A 17230-nucleotide genomic window follows, 5' to 3' on the forward strand; every position below is an offset into this window, starting at 1 on the left:
CTCATCACCATACAATCCATCATCTTGGATCTCTAGGCGGATCAATGGCAGATGATAGATATGTGTTGGATGGTTATGGGATTTCTTATTTATTTTTATTTTTTTAGGTTGCTTTGTGATAAACTCATCATATGGAATTCTTGGGCTTGATAAATATTTCTTTTTTAATTTTTAATGAAAAAAATGTTTACTTCCATGTCAAGTTAATTTAAAACCTAAAGAATTCTCCTTGAAGAAAAATAAATCATTATGCATTAAGGGTTGATTACACTTTAAATGTCTTACATATAACAAGATATCAGTTTGGTATGAGAAAAAAAAATTCAGAATATATATGAGAAAGTATATAAAAGACTTTAGGATTGGATTTAAATTAATTAAATAATAAAATATTTTTTATATTTAAATTATTCTCACATATGGAGCACTAATACAGCCAAAGCTAGCTAAAGACACCTATCAAAAAGCAAGATGTCTACCTGCATGAATCATGCAAGGTACAAATAATTCAACCATAAAATCAAAATATATTTTCACCAATAATATCTATCTGATCAGATCAGTGCACAAGAGTTGTATCAATGTGGGATAAGGCCATCATATATAATTTTATCTTCATATTTAAAGATAATATTTTTGATAAATCATAGAAGAAGAATCATAACATTTTATCAAGATCCACTCTAAGATATTTTACTACATCAATCACATAAATTCCATTTTAGAAGAGAAAGAAAAGAATGCAAAGGTATAAAAAATATAGAAGAAAATGAAAAATAAAAAGATGGAAATAAAAACAGCAGAAAAGGGAATAGAGGACAAGAAATGACAAGAAATAAAACAAAACAAACAAACAAAAAAGGTACCTAAACACCTTCAGTACATCATTATATTGCAATCCTGCTGGTGTCTAAACATTTTCATTGGAACTGGTGAGCAAGGAGATGTTTTCATCAGGAGAAAATTATTTTATGATTGAGTCTAAAGATACCCTAGATACTTTATTCCTCACAAAAGGAAAAGAAAAAGCTCATTAAAAAATGAGCTCCCATCCATTAATATGTCCTATCATTTCCAGAATAAACTTTATTCTTATCCAAATGCTTATGCTTGATTCCTCATAGATATCATCCCTTCTGTTCCACTCTATGATAGCCACTTAGCATCATCATCAAATACAGTAAGCACTTAACTTTCATTCCAATGTTTCCAGCAAACATATCATCATTGGTTTCCACTCTTTTGCAGAATCTCCAACAGGCCAAACTACCCTCAATCTTCCAGAGGACCAAACTACCTTGTCATCAATTCCTCTAGTTAGTGAAAGGAACATTAACGATTTTAATATTCATTCAGTACCTTGTGGAATATTGTGTGGCACAAAAGTGTTTGATGGGAGTAGATGGATGAGCACCCAAGAAATAAAAAGAGTTCACAGTGGAAACCAAAGTTCTTCTTAGTCTTCGAGTCCTCAAACCAAATCTCCCTTCAATTCCTCAACAACTGAGTTGCGAAAGTATGTCCCAGAATTCATGGATTCAGAGATGAGCGAAGAGAGCGAAGGTTGCGGCCACAATCCACCTCAGTCTGAAGAGATATCGCTCGGACGAGCATCGGAGCTCATCACTGCGTTGATTTCCTCCACATACTGCGTCAGATCCTTCCCTCTGAAATGGCAACTGATCCGCGGCAAGCTCGACCAGCTCCACTCTGGCTTGTTGGCAGCAGCTGACCGCGGCGATTCCACCAACAATTCGGAGCTTATGGAGCTACTGGAAGCCGTGACTTCGACTTTGAAGGAGGCGCGGGTTCTCGCAAACAAGTCCAGTGATGAGTCTTACGGCGGCGGGAAGCTGCTCCTGAAGAGCGATCTTGAGATATTGAGCTCCAAGGTCGAGGTTCAATTCACAATCCTGTCTGACATGTATGTTTCTGGGGCTGTGGCGCACTCCCTAGCTATCATCCTGTCGAAACCAGAAGTGGGCGCAAGCAGGGAGGACATGAAGATCTATTTGAGAGATCTTATTTCGAGGCTGAAGATTAGTGATTCACAGATGAGAATTCGGGCATTGTGCGCCCTTAACGATGTCCTTCATGAGGACGAGAAGTATGCGAGGATCATGGCGGTAGAGATGTCCGATGGTGTCAGTCTCCTCGTGAAACTCCTTGAACAAGGTGAGACAGGCGTTCAAGAGGAGGCAGCCGAGGGAATCTCTGTAATCGCAGGGTTCGAATCCTACAGAGGAGCTCTCGTCGTGGCCGGAGTCATTGCGCAGCTGATTCGAGTTTTGGAGACTACGGGTAGCCAACTCGCAAGAGCGAGAGCAGCTCGAGCTCTGAAGAAGCTGACGGAGAACTCCGAGAACGCATGGTCAGTTTCCGCTCAAGGTGGAGTCTCGACGCTGCTAAAGATATGCAGCGATGCCCACAGCAGCGGAGAGCTGATTCGGTCAGCCTGCGACATACTGAAGAGCCTTAGCAGTGTTGACGAGATCAAGAGGTTCATGGTGGAAGAAGGGGCGGTCTCCGTCTTCGTGAAGCTCTCAGGATCGAAGGAAGAATCGTCCAAGATCAAAGCAATCGAGTTCCTAACGATTCTGGCTTCTGATGATGACATGAAGCACGAGGTGGTGAACCAAGAAGTGGTTGGGTCGCTCGTTCAGGTCCTCGATCCAAGTTCTGCTCACACATCCAAGGCGAGACAGGTTGCCCTCAGGGCTATCGAGAGCCTGTGTTTCTCATCTCCGAGTTCCATGAATCAGCTGCTGAGCTCTGGCTTCCTCGACCGTGTTCTCCTCCTCCTGAGAAACGGTGAGATATGCATACAGGAATCAGCACTCAACGCAGTGTCTCGCCTCTGCGGGCTGTCCGAGAGGAGCAAGAAAGTGATGGGCGACGCCGGATTCATGCCGGAACTCGTGAAATTACTGGAGGCTAAATCGTTTCAGGTGCGGGAGGTGGCAGCCGAGGCGCTCTGCGGCATGATGTCCATCCAAAGAAACCGGAGAAGATTCATCCAAGAGGACCAAAACGTGAATCGAATTCTGCAGCTCCTCAATCCCGAAGAGGAGAAACCAGTGGCAAAAAAGTTTCTGCTCTCCGCAGTGTTGTCCCTGACAGACAACGATGGTGTTCGACGAAAGATCATTGCTTCTGGGTGCATGAAATATCTGCAAAAACTCGCGGAGACTGATGTAACAGATGCAAAAAAGATTGTTAAGAAGCTATCCGGTAACAGATTTCGGAGTATATTGACAAGAATCTGGAGCTCATAAAATCAATCATTTGTTCATCCTGACCAAAGTCTAAACATCAGCTTTATTTTCCTTTTTCTTTTCTTTTCTTCCTGCAATCGCTTTCTCTTCCTTACATTATGATGACTCGGAGCAGCTTTCTTTGGTGATGCAAGTGATCTGTAATTGGTTTGATGAGAAGAGTAGTGCTTATGATTAGCCTTTGTCGACAAGGAAAATTATTGTGCAGTATCTGTGAGATAGAACTGATTGCTAGTGTGTTCCGTTCCAACTTGGGTTGGGCATCTTATCACTTCTTCACGGTCTCTCGATGGCCAGCTATATTATATTCTTCATGACACCGTGGACAAGGCCATATTTGTTGCCATGCTCTGCAGTGTCAGAATGGTCCCAAGACTGGACTGCCATGTTCGCGCACTTGATGCATACTGTTGCAATGTAAACTGATCAATAATAGCTCCTCACCAGATCATAATAATTTCTTAGCACCTCTAAATTCACAAAACTAAAAGATGTAGTAAACAACAGGAAACAAAAGTGAAAAACGAGTACTTTTGATCACATGAGAACTTGAGGTGGGCCCTGAAGTCAAGAAAGGACCGTGCTGGAACTTCTGCCTCGTGGTGTCTGCGAGAATTAAGTAGTTGATTGTGATTGTTCCTCCTTTGTCGCTTGGACGTCTGCCGCTTGGAAGATTCTTCCTGCCAAGTTTTATCATTGGAATTAAATTCACAGCAGAGTGGGACTTTAAAGTCAAATCATTTGCAGATTGGGTTTGGAGTTGCTGAATCATCTTGATGCAGTGAAAGTAGATACTTGTGCATCTTAAGCTCTCATCAATCGAGGTGATGATCCATTTTGGCTCTGCATGTCTAAAGTTGATTTGATGATATTATAAGCTAAAATTATAATTATACTATAATGTAAAATAAATTTAATGAATAAATTTAAAATTAAATATTAAAGATGCATATATTTAAAATTTAATATTAAAAATTAGATGTACATATTTTTTTTATATCATTCACAATATCTTTATTTAAATTATAGAATGCCTTCGTGGTTCAATAAGTAGGACGTAGAAATACTGATTTATAAAATGAACTAGGTTCACCTTATCCTCTTTTCCTATATTTCACATGATCACTATGAACGATGGAATAGAGACTAAACGGAGATGGAATAGATCTATAATCTCGTGTATGTTATTGTATATTATCGTATTGAGTCTCTGGGAGTTCCTATCTATTAATAGACAATAGCAGAGTGTAGGATATGCAAATATGAGTGTCCCTCCGTTAAGGTTATATCATGAGAAATCCTGTAATAAGTGAACTTCGGTCCTATTTGTCGATGGCTATAATCAAAATCCATTTAAAACTATAATATATCTTATCCAATTAAATAGGACCACATATTCTGATTTTTTTATACTTGGTCTATTATTAATTGGTAAGATATAAAAATAATTTAAAATAAAAATAAATAAATAATGTTTTATTTAAAAATATTTTTTGATTAGATTCTAAAAATTTTAAAAAGTATTTTATATATGATCATGTATTTTAAGACAAATCAATAAGTTCAATGAGTATAAAAATATTTTATTAAGTTTAATTTTTAATGTGAGTCATAACAATTGTATGTCATCAATGTCATACATTTTTCTATATTCTGTAATACTATTAATCTTTCCTAATATAGTCTATGATAAACTTTGTAATTTATTTTATTAAAATAATTTTATTATTCCATTCAACTATAATATGCTTATGCATAAATATAAATAGGATAACAGAAAAAAAAATAACTTTAATTAATTAGGCAAGCAAAATTATCAATAATAGTATCTACTTAAATATGTATCACCATATCTTTTATGAGTAACTTAGAAGCTATATTCTTTAAATACTTTAGACTATGAAACTTTAATTAATAGATAAGCAATTATCAAAGTGGTACTCAAGTATCCAATTAATATTTGTTATTTTTGGACTCTTTCTCTAACTACTAAGTATTTTATCTCGATATGCTTGAAACCACTAAAATATCATTCTTAGAAAAAAAAAAAAAACTATTGTGTTATAACAAAATATCTTCAGTCGCTTGATAATTGAGTCAATCACACCAAATCTTAAAATAAAATTTTACAATTATAATGTTTGATTTGTGACCTCAAAATAAGTCACAGATTCAACATCCATTATTGATGATATAATAAATAATTATTTTATATCTTTTTTAAAAAAATATCCTTCTGGCTAACATAAATATGAATTTTGAAATGAACTTTCTACTATCAAAGTAATTTATAATAGTAATATCTGAATATCCCATCACTTCAAGTTGAACTGATCTATTATATATAAGAACGTAAACTTTTATCCTGTACAAAAATCTCATCACTTTCTTTACAGTTTTTTAATGTTTCATTCTTAAGTTACTTTAGTATTTATATAGTATTCTAACTATAAAATTATTATATAGTCTCGTATAGGTTTGAGTATATAATAGACTTATAATTATGTATATATAAGGAATATCAATCACTTGATTCATTTTTAAGTCATTCTTATACCACTAGTCTTGATTAAAATTTTTATCTCTAGTAATAGGTGTATGAATAAAGCTATAAACTAAATATCTCTAAAACTTAATCAATATATCCTTTTTGATATAATACTAATAATCTTTGTAATTTATATCTGAATATCTTAATGCTAATAATGTAAGCTATCTCATTCATATCAATCATCTTAAAATTCTTAGTGAAAAATATCTTAATTTTATTAAATAAATCAAGATCATTGTTGGTAAAAAAAATATCATCCACATATATGACTAATGCAATAAACTTGTACTCACTAACCTTTAGATATACACATTGATTAATAATATTTTTTAAATCTAAAAAAAATGATGTCATGAAACTTTATATATCATTATTTGAAAGCTTGTTTATAATCATAAATATTTTTTTATTTTTGTAAGCCTAATTTTCATTTTCCTTCTCTCTCTCTCTCTCTCAATCATTTTGATTGTTCTATATAGATTTTCTCATCTAGATCTCTATTAAAAAAAAACTATTTTCACATTATATATCTCAAAGTTATCATGAGCTACTAATATCATAATGATTCTCGATGAGTTCTTTTTAAAAATTATAAAGAATATCTTGTTATAGTTAATGTATTCTTGATGAGAAAACCTATGACCATAGATTTAGTTTTATATTATTCAATATTATCTCTTAAATCATATTTTATTTTAAAGAACTATTTACAATCGACTATTCTATAGTTATTGGACAATACAATGAGTTTCTAGATATTATTTTGGTCCATAAATTTTAATTCTTCTTTCGTTATATCATATCACCTTTTAAAATTACTACTTTATATGGTTTATGAGAATAATAAAGGGTCTCTTTTGATTATTAGAAATGATAGATCTCATTTTCCTTTGAAATCTTCTTAAGACTATTGATTGTGGTTGTTCTACAAGATCAACATTATATAGGAGTTTATCAATATTTATTTTATTATTTATTCTTATCAATTTGTTTAGTATTTTGAGAAACAAAAACCTCTCAAATAGAAAATCATAATAGAGCATTAACTTATTTCTTTTATATCAAAATAAATTTTTTAAGATTTTTCACTCCACTGATTTTATTATTTTTTAAAAATATTACATTACTAAATTCTATTATCTCGTACGAATAATTAGGCTAATAAAATCTATATCTCTTAAATTTTTTGAGATAACTAATTAAATATATAAAAATAATTCTTGGATCCAATTTTTTTTATATGGATTAAATACTCTTATCTTTATATGATAATTTTGAATATGTAAATATCTCAAACTATGTTTCGTACCAGTTCATAACTCAAATAGAGTTGATAAACTGACTTATAAGAACCATATTCATGATATATATATATAGCTATCATAAGAGCTTTACCTAACATCGACTAAAATATAGAGAAATAGCTCATTATACTCATAATCATATCCATAAGATTATTGTTTCATATTTTAGCAATATTATTCTACTACAATACAGTTAGTAAGGTATACTAAGCATAAATACATCATCTTTCTAAAAATTTAGTAAAAGAACTAGAATTTTAACTTAACTTATCATACCTATCATAAAATTCATCACTCATATCAAATCTGACAATTTTAACTTTAACAATCTAATTATTTCTTAATTTTATTTGTATATATATCAAAAATGTTAATAACATGAGACTTTTTATATATTAGATATATATAGTCATATCTTGACCAGTTATCAATAAATGTGATGAAATATCTTTCTTCACTAAGATGAAAAATATAGAGTAATCTATAGATATCAGTATGAATAATCTTAAAAACTTTATTTCTTATGGTATTTTTCCTTATACGCTTAGTTTGGTTTCTTTTAATGCAATCAAAACAAACATCAAAATCAATGAAGTCTAAATCTTCCAAAATATTTTTTTTTATTAATATATTATTAATTATAATAATTATTAAATATTAATTAGTATAAAAGAAGACTCATTTGATGACTATAATCATGATAAAATGTAAATCATAACTTTATGTGAGAAATAAATCTTATTTCATAATTTTTTATATCGACCAAAAATAATCAATTTCATGAGGATAAAATATGAATTTTATAACTAAGGGCATAAGTCAGAAATAATTAATAGTTTTCGATGAAAATTTGAAGGATAAAAAAGTTGCCAAGGGATATCGATGGGAATTAATAGCTTTTATAAAGGCAAAATTGACCTTTAGTAGGGCGGATGCCCTAAAACCTTCACCCTAAATTGGTCGCATCACAATATGCTTACACCAATACCTAGCCGTGCAAGTCCTCATCGACAACGCATCTCACGGTGGCATTTCCACCACCATCTACCATCGTCGCTTGTCACCTGGAGTAGCACCACCGTTGCCCCTGGTGTATCCCATCGCCATGCACTACCTACGATCACTATAGTGCATAGCATGTCTACCACTTACCATGCTATGAAGCGATGGCCTCCATTGTGCATGATCGACTCTCCATGGGCTCCTTCCATTATGTTATCTTCACGATATATGACCTCTTCACCACGGTGTGGCTATGCCCTTAATGCCGACATAGCATAACCTATGGATCACCATTGTCTCCCAATCATGCGATGCAGTTTTTTTCTGCAATCAATAATGCAACATCGCTATCCGTCAAACCCTCACCACAACCAACATCACATGAAAGCTACATGATTGACGGTGAATCTAATAGCACCAGTCGCGACAATACATGTGATCGAGATGCACATCGTGCCTCACCACCATGAAGCTTTCTCCATTTCACTATGACTCACTTCCATGATGCCCAAGCTACTACCGACAATAGCAATCACCCACAGCAAGGCCATCACACACCAGCTCGACCAACAACCAAAGTAAGTTGTTTCCCATCATAGCACCATTGCACGTAGCAACATTGCGGCTCATAATAGGGCCAATGACTATAATAGTCCATCGCGCTTTGCCCGAGCTCCTATAGACAACAACAACGATGTCTTCATCACATGCAATAGTGACATTGTATCCTAACAAAGCCAAGGACCATAATAGGCCATCGACCACTTGTTGCATCACCATCAGTAACAAGTTTCCATCCATGATAGCATTGACGACATATCTTTTAATCCTACATTGGATTGTCATGGATAGTAAGCCATCTATGGAAGCCCATTAACATAGTCTGATAGTAACCTTCCAATCTTTCAAAGAATCACTATGAGCAATAGAATATGGACTAGAGGGAGATGAAAGTAGATATATAATCTTATGTTTATTATCGTATATTATCATATTGAGTTTCTAGAAGATTTTATCTATGATAAGTAATTATGAGAGTCACTTCCATCAATGTTATCTTCTAAGGATTTCTATCATAAATAGACTTCATTCATATTGGTCAATGATCAATATTAGATATCAATCAAAACTATAACACATCCTATCTAATTAAATATGATCATATAATCTAACATACACATGATAGAAAAATATTTATTTTTAATCCATCTCGATACGTAGAAGAAGATAAAAGCCTTCGATAATAGCCATACCTAATAGATAGGGGAACAAATATAAAAAGCAAATTGGACACAGTTATCGTGGTATGATTATTCTCATTCTCACATGTATTTAATTCATTTTGAAAATCTAAGTTGAGCGTTAAAGATATCATGTTGGTAACTCCACACGATATTGGTCTTAACATAGGTTGACTCCACATTAAACATATAGAGGCATATTGAAAATATTAGTTGAATTGGTCACATACCTCAATTTGGAGAGAAACTGAGCAGAGTTATTTTATCGGATTGAATTGTAATAAATGGTGTATCAATGAGGACCTGTTTGATGTCTCATCATTTCCATTATTTTGATCAATTAAGACAAATCGAAGATTGCACTCATGAGGAAATCCATGTAGGTTTTACTTTTACTGGCCATTCCCAGCGTCTTAGGTCTTAACTTTGTCAGCCTTGGTTGTTTCTTTGCCTCTGTGTTTAATAGCTTCAAAGCAAAGGAAAAAAGGATTGGGGATTGTTAGAAATGGAATTCATTGTCGATTGGGACTAATTTGGATTCTGTGTAGGCTACGAATCTATCCCTGTTTTCACATAAGAAATGACATGAAGAACCCATCAAATGGCAAAGAAGCCAATCGACGAACCCCATATGAACTAACGTATCTAAATGGCTTAGGGTACACGTAGCGGCCATAAGATGACCTTTTAATTTATTGGATACCATAACCATATGACTGTCAATACCCATAAATATTATTGAGGGACATTAACAAGAAAAGATTTCTCTTAAGTACGTTCTAATCTCGAACCTCCTAAACTAAGACAGATAGCTTATGCTTCTTATGATCTTTTACGTCCATAATAAATAAATATTAAATTGATCACCAAGGATATTTTGTAAGTACACCCTAGTGAATGAATCCAAGAGTGATGTATACTTGTTCTTACTTTAGGAGATATATCCATCAACTAAATTGTGACTCTCGAACCATATTTCATATATTCTCCTTTTTTTTATTTTAGAAAATGACATTTGAAAATGAAAATGAACCATGTCGGATTAATTTAGTCATGCCATGTTAATAATCAAATTTAAATGTGTCAAATAGTTTGACATATTTAAAATTCGTATTAAAATTACCTAACAAATCCTATTGGAAACTGATATGATGCGTGATCATCTACCACATCGCCCTCCAATCTCGATGGAAGGAGTGAGGGATCATCTACTCAATCATTATTGCTTAATCTAATATTAATCTTACTTAATGATTAATTTATTAGATTAAATCCATGTCGAGTTTTTATTGAAATAAATATTTTTCCTATATATATATATATATATATATATATATTTATATTGTGTGTGTGTGTGTGTGACTTGACTGGTGACTTGTGAGAACCTTGCTCATGAAGAAAAATATCGTGGTATAAAAGTCAAGGTGGGACCCAGCTACTCCCAACATTATTTAGGGCACCAAAAGTTCCTCCTCCACCCACGTCGCGCCCAACATATAGCATTGACTGTGTCGCCGAGACGGGCAGCTGAGCAGATTGGGGGCGGAGGACGGATGGGGAGGACTCTGCTGTCGGCTCCCTTATCCATGTTCCGATGGCCGGAACTTGGGCTCGCCAACCTCACCGGCAGCTTCTTGGACTTCTCGGGTCTCATCCCGAGTTGGCGGTGGGCAGGACTCCGGTGGCCGGGCCTCGACTTCTCGGTGGTGGACGACGTCCTCTGGTCCCTGGTCACGGCGTTCGAGTCGGTCGCCTTGGTGACCATGCTGTGCTTCTTCTTCCTCTGCTGTGGCTGCACCGTATGATCCAAGCTTCGTCGGTAAGTTGTTCCTTCTGCAGTACTTGTGCCTGAGCTCGTTAGATGAACAAGAAAGCTTGTAGTAGCGGTGTGTAAATGCTTGCGTTTGCTATATCCGAAGGTATTGCTGTCCTTCAAAGCTATGCTAAACCCAATTAAGAAGCAAATTGAAGAAACTCGTTCTGCTTTATTATATCATTGAATTTTAAATGAAATAAGATCGGAATTTTTTTGGGTAATCAGATCCGCTTGATGAATATCCAGCCTAGTTTGAAATACCTAAGATTTCAATCGAGTTTGGATTCGAATAGAATTAAATCGACCGATTCATCGGTTCCTACTCACTGAATTATTGTACCCTTGTTTTGGGAGCCGTATGCGAGACAGCTTTTAAAGCTTGACTGTGGTAGCGCCGAATGCTTTAAGCTGTGTCATAGCGTGGCAGCCTCAAAGCTAAACGAGGCCACGCTGGGTGTCTCGAAGCAGGGTTCGCAATTTCTCGCTCAGAAATGTGGCCTCAACCGCCAGCCCTGTTGTTTTGTGGGCGGGGATTTCTGGTTCATGTCTGGGTTCAAACAGGAAATCCTCACTTCGCTTAGGGCTAATCAGACAAGTCAGGCTTTGTCGTCTACCCATCAGAAAGATACACGACAAAGTGGAGTGGGGCCGGACGAAAGACAGGAAGTTCTGCAGGAGAGGTGAATCACCCGCGAAATGTTTCAGGAGTTCTCTCACTTCTTAGAAAACAAACACGTGCGCGAACTCACCCTTTAGGCTCCCTTACTTCGTGTTTGGATTATTTATTTATATGGCGATCTTCTTGAAAAATTCTTTCTTTTTTTATTATTTTCAAAGATATTTCCTATTTTTATTTTTTCAAATGATTTTTCTGTTCGAATAATATCTAAAATACCCTTCATTAACCCATGATGCTTTTGTCACTAATTACAATGTTTTGGTTTATTATGGTATTTTGATCATCACAATAAAAATAATATAAAGTATACCTAGAAACAATAGAAATGATATAAATTTGGTATCATAATAATACATGAACAATGACAAATAAAGAGATATAATATGATGTTATTTATGATATTTTTATATTTTTATAATATTTTTAATACCTCAATAAAAATATTATAGGTAAGTCAAATAAAACTAAAGTACGCTAGAAATATTTAATATGTTATATTAAGATTTAAATAGATATTTATAATAGTTTAAAAATAACATTGTTCAAATAGAGATAAAAAATTGACTTGTTATAGTGTTTTGGCCATCATAAAAAAATACTATAAACCCTAAAGCCTATTTTTAAATATTGTAAATGATTCGAATGGATTTCTAACTTCAACCAAACAGTTAGTATTTTTTAATAACTTTATAGTGTTTTCGGTACCTTAATAAAAACACTGTAATGCTATTAAAAAACACTATAGATGAGTTAAATGAAAATATTGTAATGATCCAAAATTAGCAAGAAAATTATCATTAGGGTTGATAAGCGATTGTTTTGGATATTATTTGCATCGACAAGAATGTCTTTTGAAAACATAAAGAAAGGTTTTTTTAAGGAAAATCACCCTTATTTATATTGAAGCTATATAGTCAAATACAAGTATAAGATGCATCATCTAGTCAAATACAAGCTATATAAAATTTTCAGTTGAAAATTTTTCGTTTGATAAAAGTCGGTATCGGAAATATGTTTAACTTGAAAGTGTTCGTAAGCATAGTGAACAAGTAAATCAGTTTGTAATAAGAATGAAAAACATAAAATAAATGCAAACCAACTTTATAGTGGTTCGGTTGTCTCGACCAACGTCCACTCACAATTCCTCGTTTAGGCCACCGACGTTCACTATCGATCTTCTTTCAATAGACGAAGATCAACTATTCTCTTACAACTCTTTCTCCTTTTGACAAACTTAAGTGAGAACCTTTACTACTTCTCTTTTATACTAGACCTTACTCTTCCCTTACAAAGACATCTAATTTTAGAAAGAAGAGACTCTAAACTTTAAAAGAGATTACAATACTCTTTCACTCAAGTATTCTTTCCCCTTTCTATTTAATTTCTTACTACCTCAAACATGAAAGAGTGAGGTATTTATAGACCCCACATGGCTTAGAAAATGGAGCCAAAAAGTATCACATCCCTAGTTTCAAGGGTATTGAAGGTACTACTACCTGCACCCCTAACCATTGGCAGTATTATCGCCAGTTTGAGCAGTACGATCACCTGACAACCTTGAAGATAGGGCTTTAGCGGTATCACCACCTGTCAGGGCAATACCACCGTCTGACATTAGGCGGTACCATTGCCCATACACTACTTGGGAGGCCGAGCCTCAAATAGTTTCACCGCCAGCCCTAGTGGTGCCATCGCCTAACTTGGCTCCAGGTCACTGAATGAGCCACTCAATGAGCCCAACTCAGCTCCAAATCAAGCCCAATGGGGCTCCTAATTGCATTAGCATAATTACACCCAAAACTAACTCAATTAGACCTAGACTATTTTGATCTAGATACACATGATTACAAGTGTGAACCATATGTTATACGACATGCCATTGGATCATCCGACGCTTCGTTTGATCCTTCAGCGCATCATCCTCTCCGTCGACGTATTGCCCAATCAGCATGTTGACCTTTCGTAACATTCAATCTCTTTTGGCGTAATATTCGATCCATTGGCCCGATGCTTGAACTCATGGCATGAAGTTCTTCTGGCACATCAATCAAGTCTTCTAGCTTAATGTCCAATCTTCTAACATGTTCCACTTTGGCCTGTTATCTTTTCATGATCGAAGTTAGTCCTGTGTTACTCAAACGCACATTAAATCATAACTTCATCAATTGATTTCATCATCAAAACCCGAGATTCAACCGTTTATTTTTAAATTAATAATATATATATATATTATATAATTTATAAGCAATTTGAAGTATTTGTTGCTTTACGAAACCTTTTCTTACATTGAGAAATATTCTGTTACTATGAGTGCTAAATGTTATATTTTGCCTCTATTTGTAAAACCATTAGTTTCTAAGTAATGAGGTCTAAGAATTGTTCAAACCATTAGTTTATTCTTTATACTATTAAGTTTGGTTAATGTGACTATGATTTGAACTATATCAATAATAATTAAGTATTTAGATTTGTTAACAAACTAAAATTGTTTTTGTGGATATCAGGATAAATATATTATCTACAATATTTAAATATGATTCTTAATCTTATGACAGGAATATGGTATGATCATAGCAGTTATTTTATTATATAACATTCATTCTACGTGTCATTAGCTGTATGTTTAATTGTAAATATGTATTCTAATATTTGTTATTTTGAAAAATAATTGGGTCTTATATATTACTTTAAGAAGTTTATGATTTCTCTAAATCTTAAATAAAAATATAGACATATTAAACTCATAATAGAGTTTTGGATGCTAAATATGCAATATTACCAATTTACTCTCACGTCAATTATTGAGGAAAAATTTACAAGGGCAAGATAGACAGGTTGTCGAGTGGAATCAGAAGGGAAGGTCATGAAAAGTTGGAATCCCCATACATTGGTTAAGATTGGTTCTCGTTGAAATGCCAAACATGATTTGAATATAGTTAAACAATACGAACACGAAGACGCCTATATGTCATCCGAGGTGTGTCGTTGATCGAATGTTGGGATCCATCACTCACATTATCGAAGATTTTGCAAGCCCAATTAGTGTTAGATTTGTTCCATATTGGTTATTACAATTCTGAGTTTCGAGGAATTATATTTGCAAGCCCAATAATTGGTTATTTTGATTCACGTTTGGCTTACAAAAGGAATATTCATGTCATCTAAAATTTGCATTTTAGCATGCAGACACGCACACGCATGCACATGCACACGTGCGCATCCATGAGAGCATGCAAACACAAACACATACGGACATGCATATATACGCACCAACGTACAAACGGACGGATGCATAACTTCACACGTGCTAACACACACCACATTGCTTGAGATTTGATACTATTTTGTAGGGGTAATAAGACAATGGTATTAAAATAATAATATAAATAATTAATAAAAAAAGATATAAATTACATGTATAAGATTTATGGGGGTAATTACATATTATCCCTTATAGTTAACTATGATTAGCATTTCGATCCACATACTTTAAAATGTGGCATTGAGGTTCCTACACTTACAAAGGTAAAACATTTAACCTCAATTTATTTATTTCGTAAAAAAAATTCGCACATGTAAAAGAAATTGAATAAAATGATATAAACGTAATTTCATTATCTTTCCAAATTGCTCGGTCGCAACTTGCTGTGCCTTCTTGCTCGCCCACCGCACCTACTCGTCGACCGCTCACCCGTTCCAACCCTACCAACTGCACCTGCTCGCTTACTACCTCTCTTTCCAACATGCTCACTCGTAGTCCCGTCATCCCCGCCCTAACTGATGATGACTTCAACATCGTTAGAGAAGTTTATTGCTTTTGTATGCCAAATGTGTCTCCACTTTTGCAAAAGTGCTACTTTGTAACTCTCCTATGCAAGAGTGCTATCGCGATGTACCCGTTGTTCACTAACGGGTGAGTGGCGAACAGGAAGGTATGACAGGCTGTAGATAAGTAATTTAGAAAGAGGAGAAGAGAAAATCAGTAAAGTTTATATAAAATTAATAATTTAAAAAATAATAAAATTATATTTTTTTATCTTTTCAATTTGTGATTTTTTTATGTATGTGACAATACGTGTGATTTTTTCCGCCGACAAAATTAACGATGTAAAAAGAATTTGGATTAAATATTTCACCTTTGTAAGTAAAGATATTCCAATATTATTTTTTAAAATATATAAACCGAGATGCTAATCATAGTTAACTATAGGGGATTATATGTAATTATCCTAGATTTATATGATTTAATACTCTTACTTATGTAAAAAAAAAATGTGAGAATAATAAGATAAAAGAAAGAGAACTCACCCAAACCCAATCCAAAGTCCTCCCATATAAATTTTGAAGAAAACTTACATCCAGCATAATTAATTTATAGAATATATTCTCATAAAAAATAATATTCTTTCTAAACTTAAATTCTTGGTCAACGGAGCAAAATCTTTCTCCGAAAAAGTTGATTGTGTTTCGATTTTCCTGTAAGTAAATATAATTTAAATTAAGGTATCCAAACAATTACCTGCAATTTGTTCTCACTGTGTGCCTTCCACAAGGCCAAGAAGACCATCGAGTGTCAACAACAAGCTGATGCTCGAGAGAATAAAAATACAAAAGGAGTGGACGTGGAAGCCCCGCAGGCAGGCGTCAGGCAACTTGGTTGGCCACCAAAGTAGGAGTCCTGTTTGGCGAACCTACAGTGTTGTGAAATGGCAACTCCTCCTGAAACTTCAACTGCACAGCAAGCAGTGGCCGCCTTCTGACCACAGAAAACAGCTCTACGATAGATTGCTGTGATCTCATCGTATGTGTGTGTATACATATAAGTCCAATTATGTAGAGCCAATCCATAGACAATATGATATGGCCAACACGGTTTCGTATTATTTCCACCACATGACTTACTTCGAACGTCCATCACAATTAGAGTCGTCTTTGATTTATCATAGAACAGCATCATTCCAGATAAGCTGTGAACAAAATTACTTGTCACTCGATTGCGTACTCAATAGCATACTCATGCGTAATATAATCGAGTAGAAATCAATTGTATATAATATGTCATTCTGAAAATGACAGTAAATATTTATCTTATGCAGATGATAGGTATTGAATGATTAGATTTGATGTGATCCTGATAGGTACACATTTGAAAAGAACCTTCATCATACAACGATGATGAATGCAAGAGGTTTCTTACAAGAAAAGGCTTCAACCACAACACCCGGGACATGTTCCTTTCGATCGAGCTTTGTGCCTTCAAAACGCTTTACGATTGACTACCAAATCCATTTAACACGCATTCCCGCAAGCAGTAATCTTTTTGTTTCGAGTTCTACCAAAATGCACTCCAAGTCATCCCCGT

The 17230-nt window shown here is 34.3% G+C and overlaps 1 protein-coding gene across 1 annotated transcript; it reads left to right on the forward strand.

Annotated features, from left to right (window-relative positions):
• Window positions 1-1235: 1235 nt before the first annotated feature.
• Window positions 1236-3485, forward strand: LOC103970537 (vacuolar protein 8-like). Its single transcript, XM_009384346.3, has one exon. It carries the CDS (start codon window positions 1533-1535, stop codon window positions 3273-3275), a length of 1743 nt encoding a protein of 580 aa, XP_009382621.2. The 5' UTR covers window positions 1236-1532; the 3' UTR covers window positions 3276-3485.
• Window positions 3486-17230: the final 13745 nt, after the last annotated feature.

Source organism: Musa acuminata, chromosome BXJ1-2 (assembly GCF_036884655.1).
Source record: "Musa acuminata AAA Group cultivar baxijiao chromosome BXJ1-2, Cavendish_Baxijiao_AAA, whole genome shotgun sequence".
In the NCBI taxonomy this organism is placed as follows: Eukaryota; Viridiplantae; Streptophyta; class Magnoliopsida; order Zingiberales; family Musaceae; genus Musa; species Musa acuminata.

Coding starts and splice junctions, on each gene's coding strand:
- LOC103970537 (XM_009384346.3), top strand. CDS start 1,533: ATGGATTCAGAGATGAGCGAAGAGAGCGAAGGTTGCGGCCACAATCCA.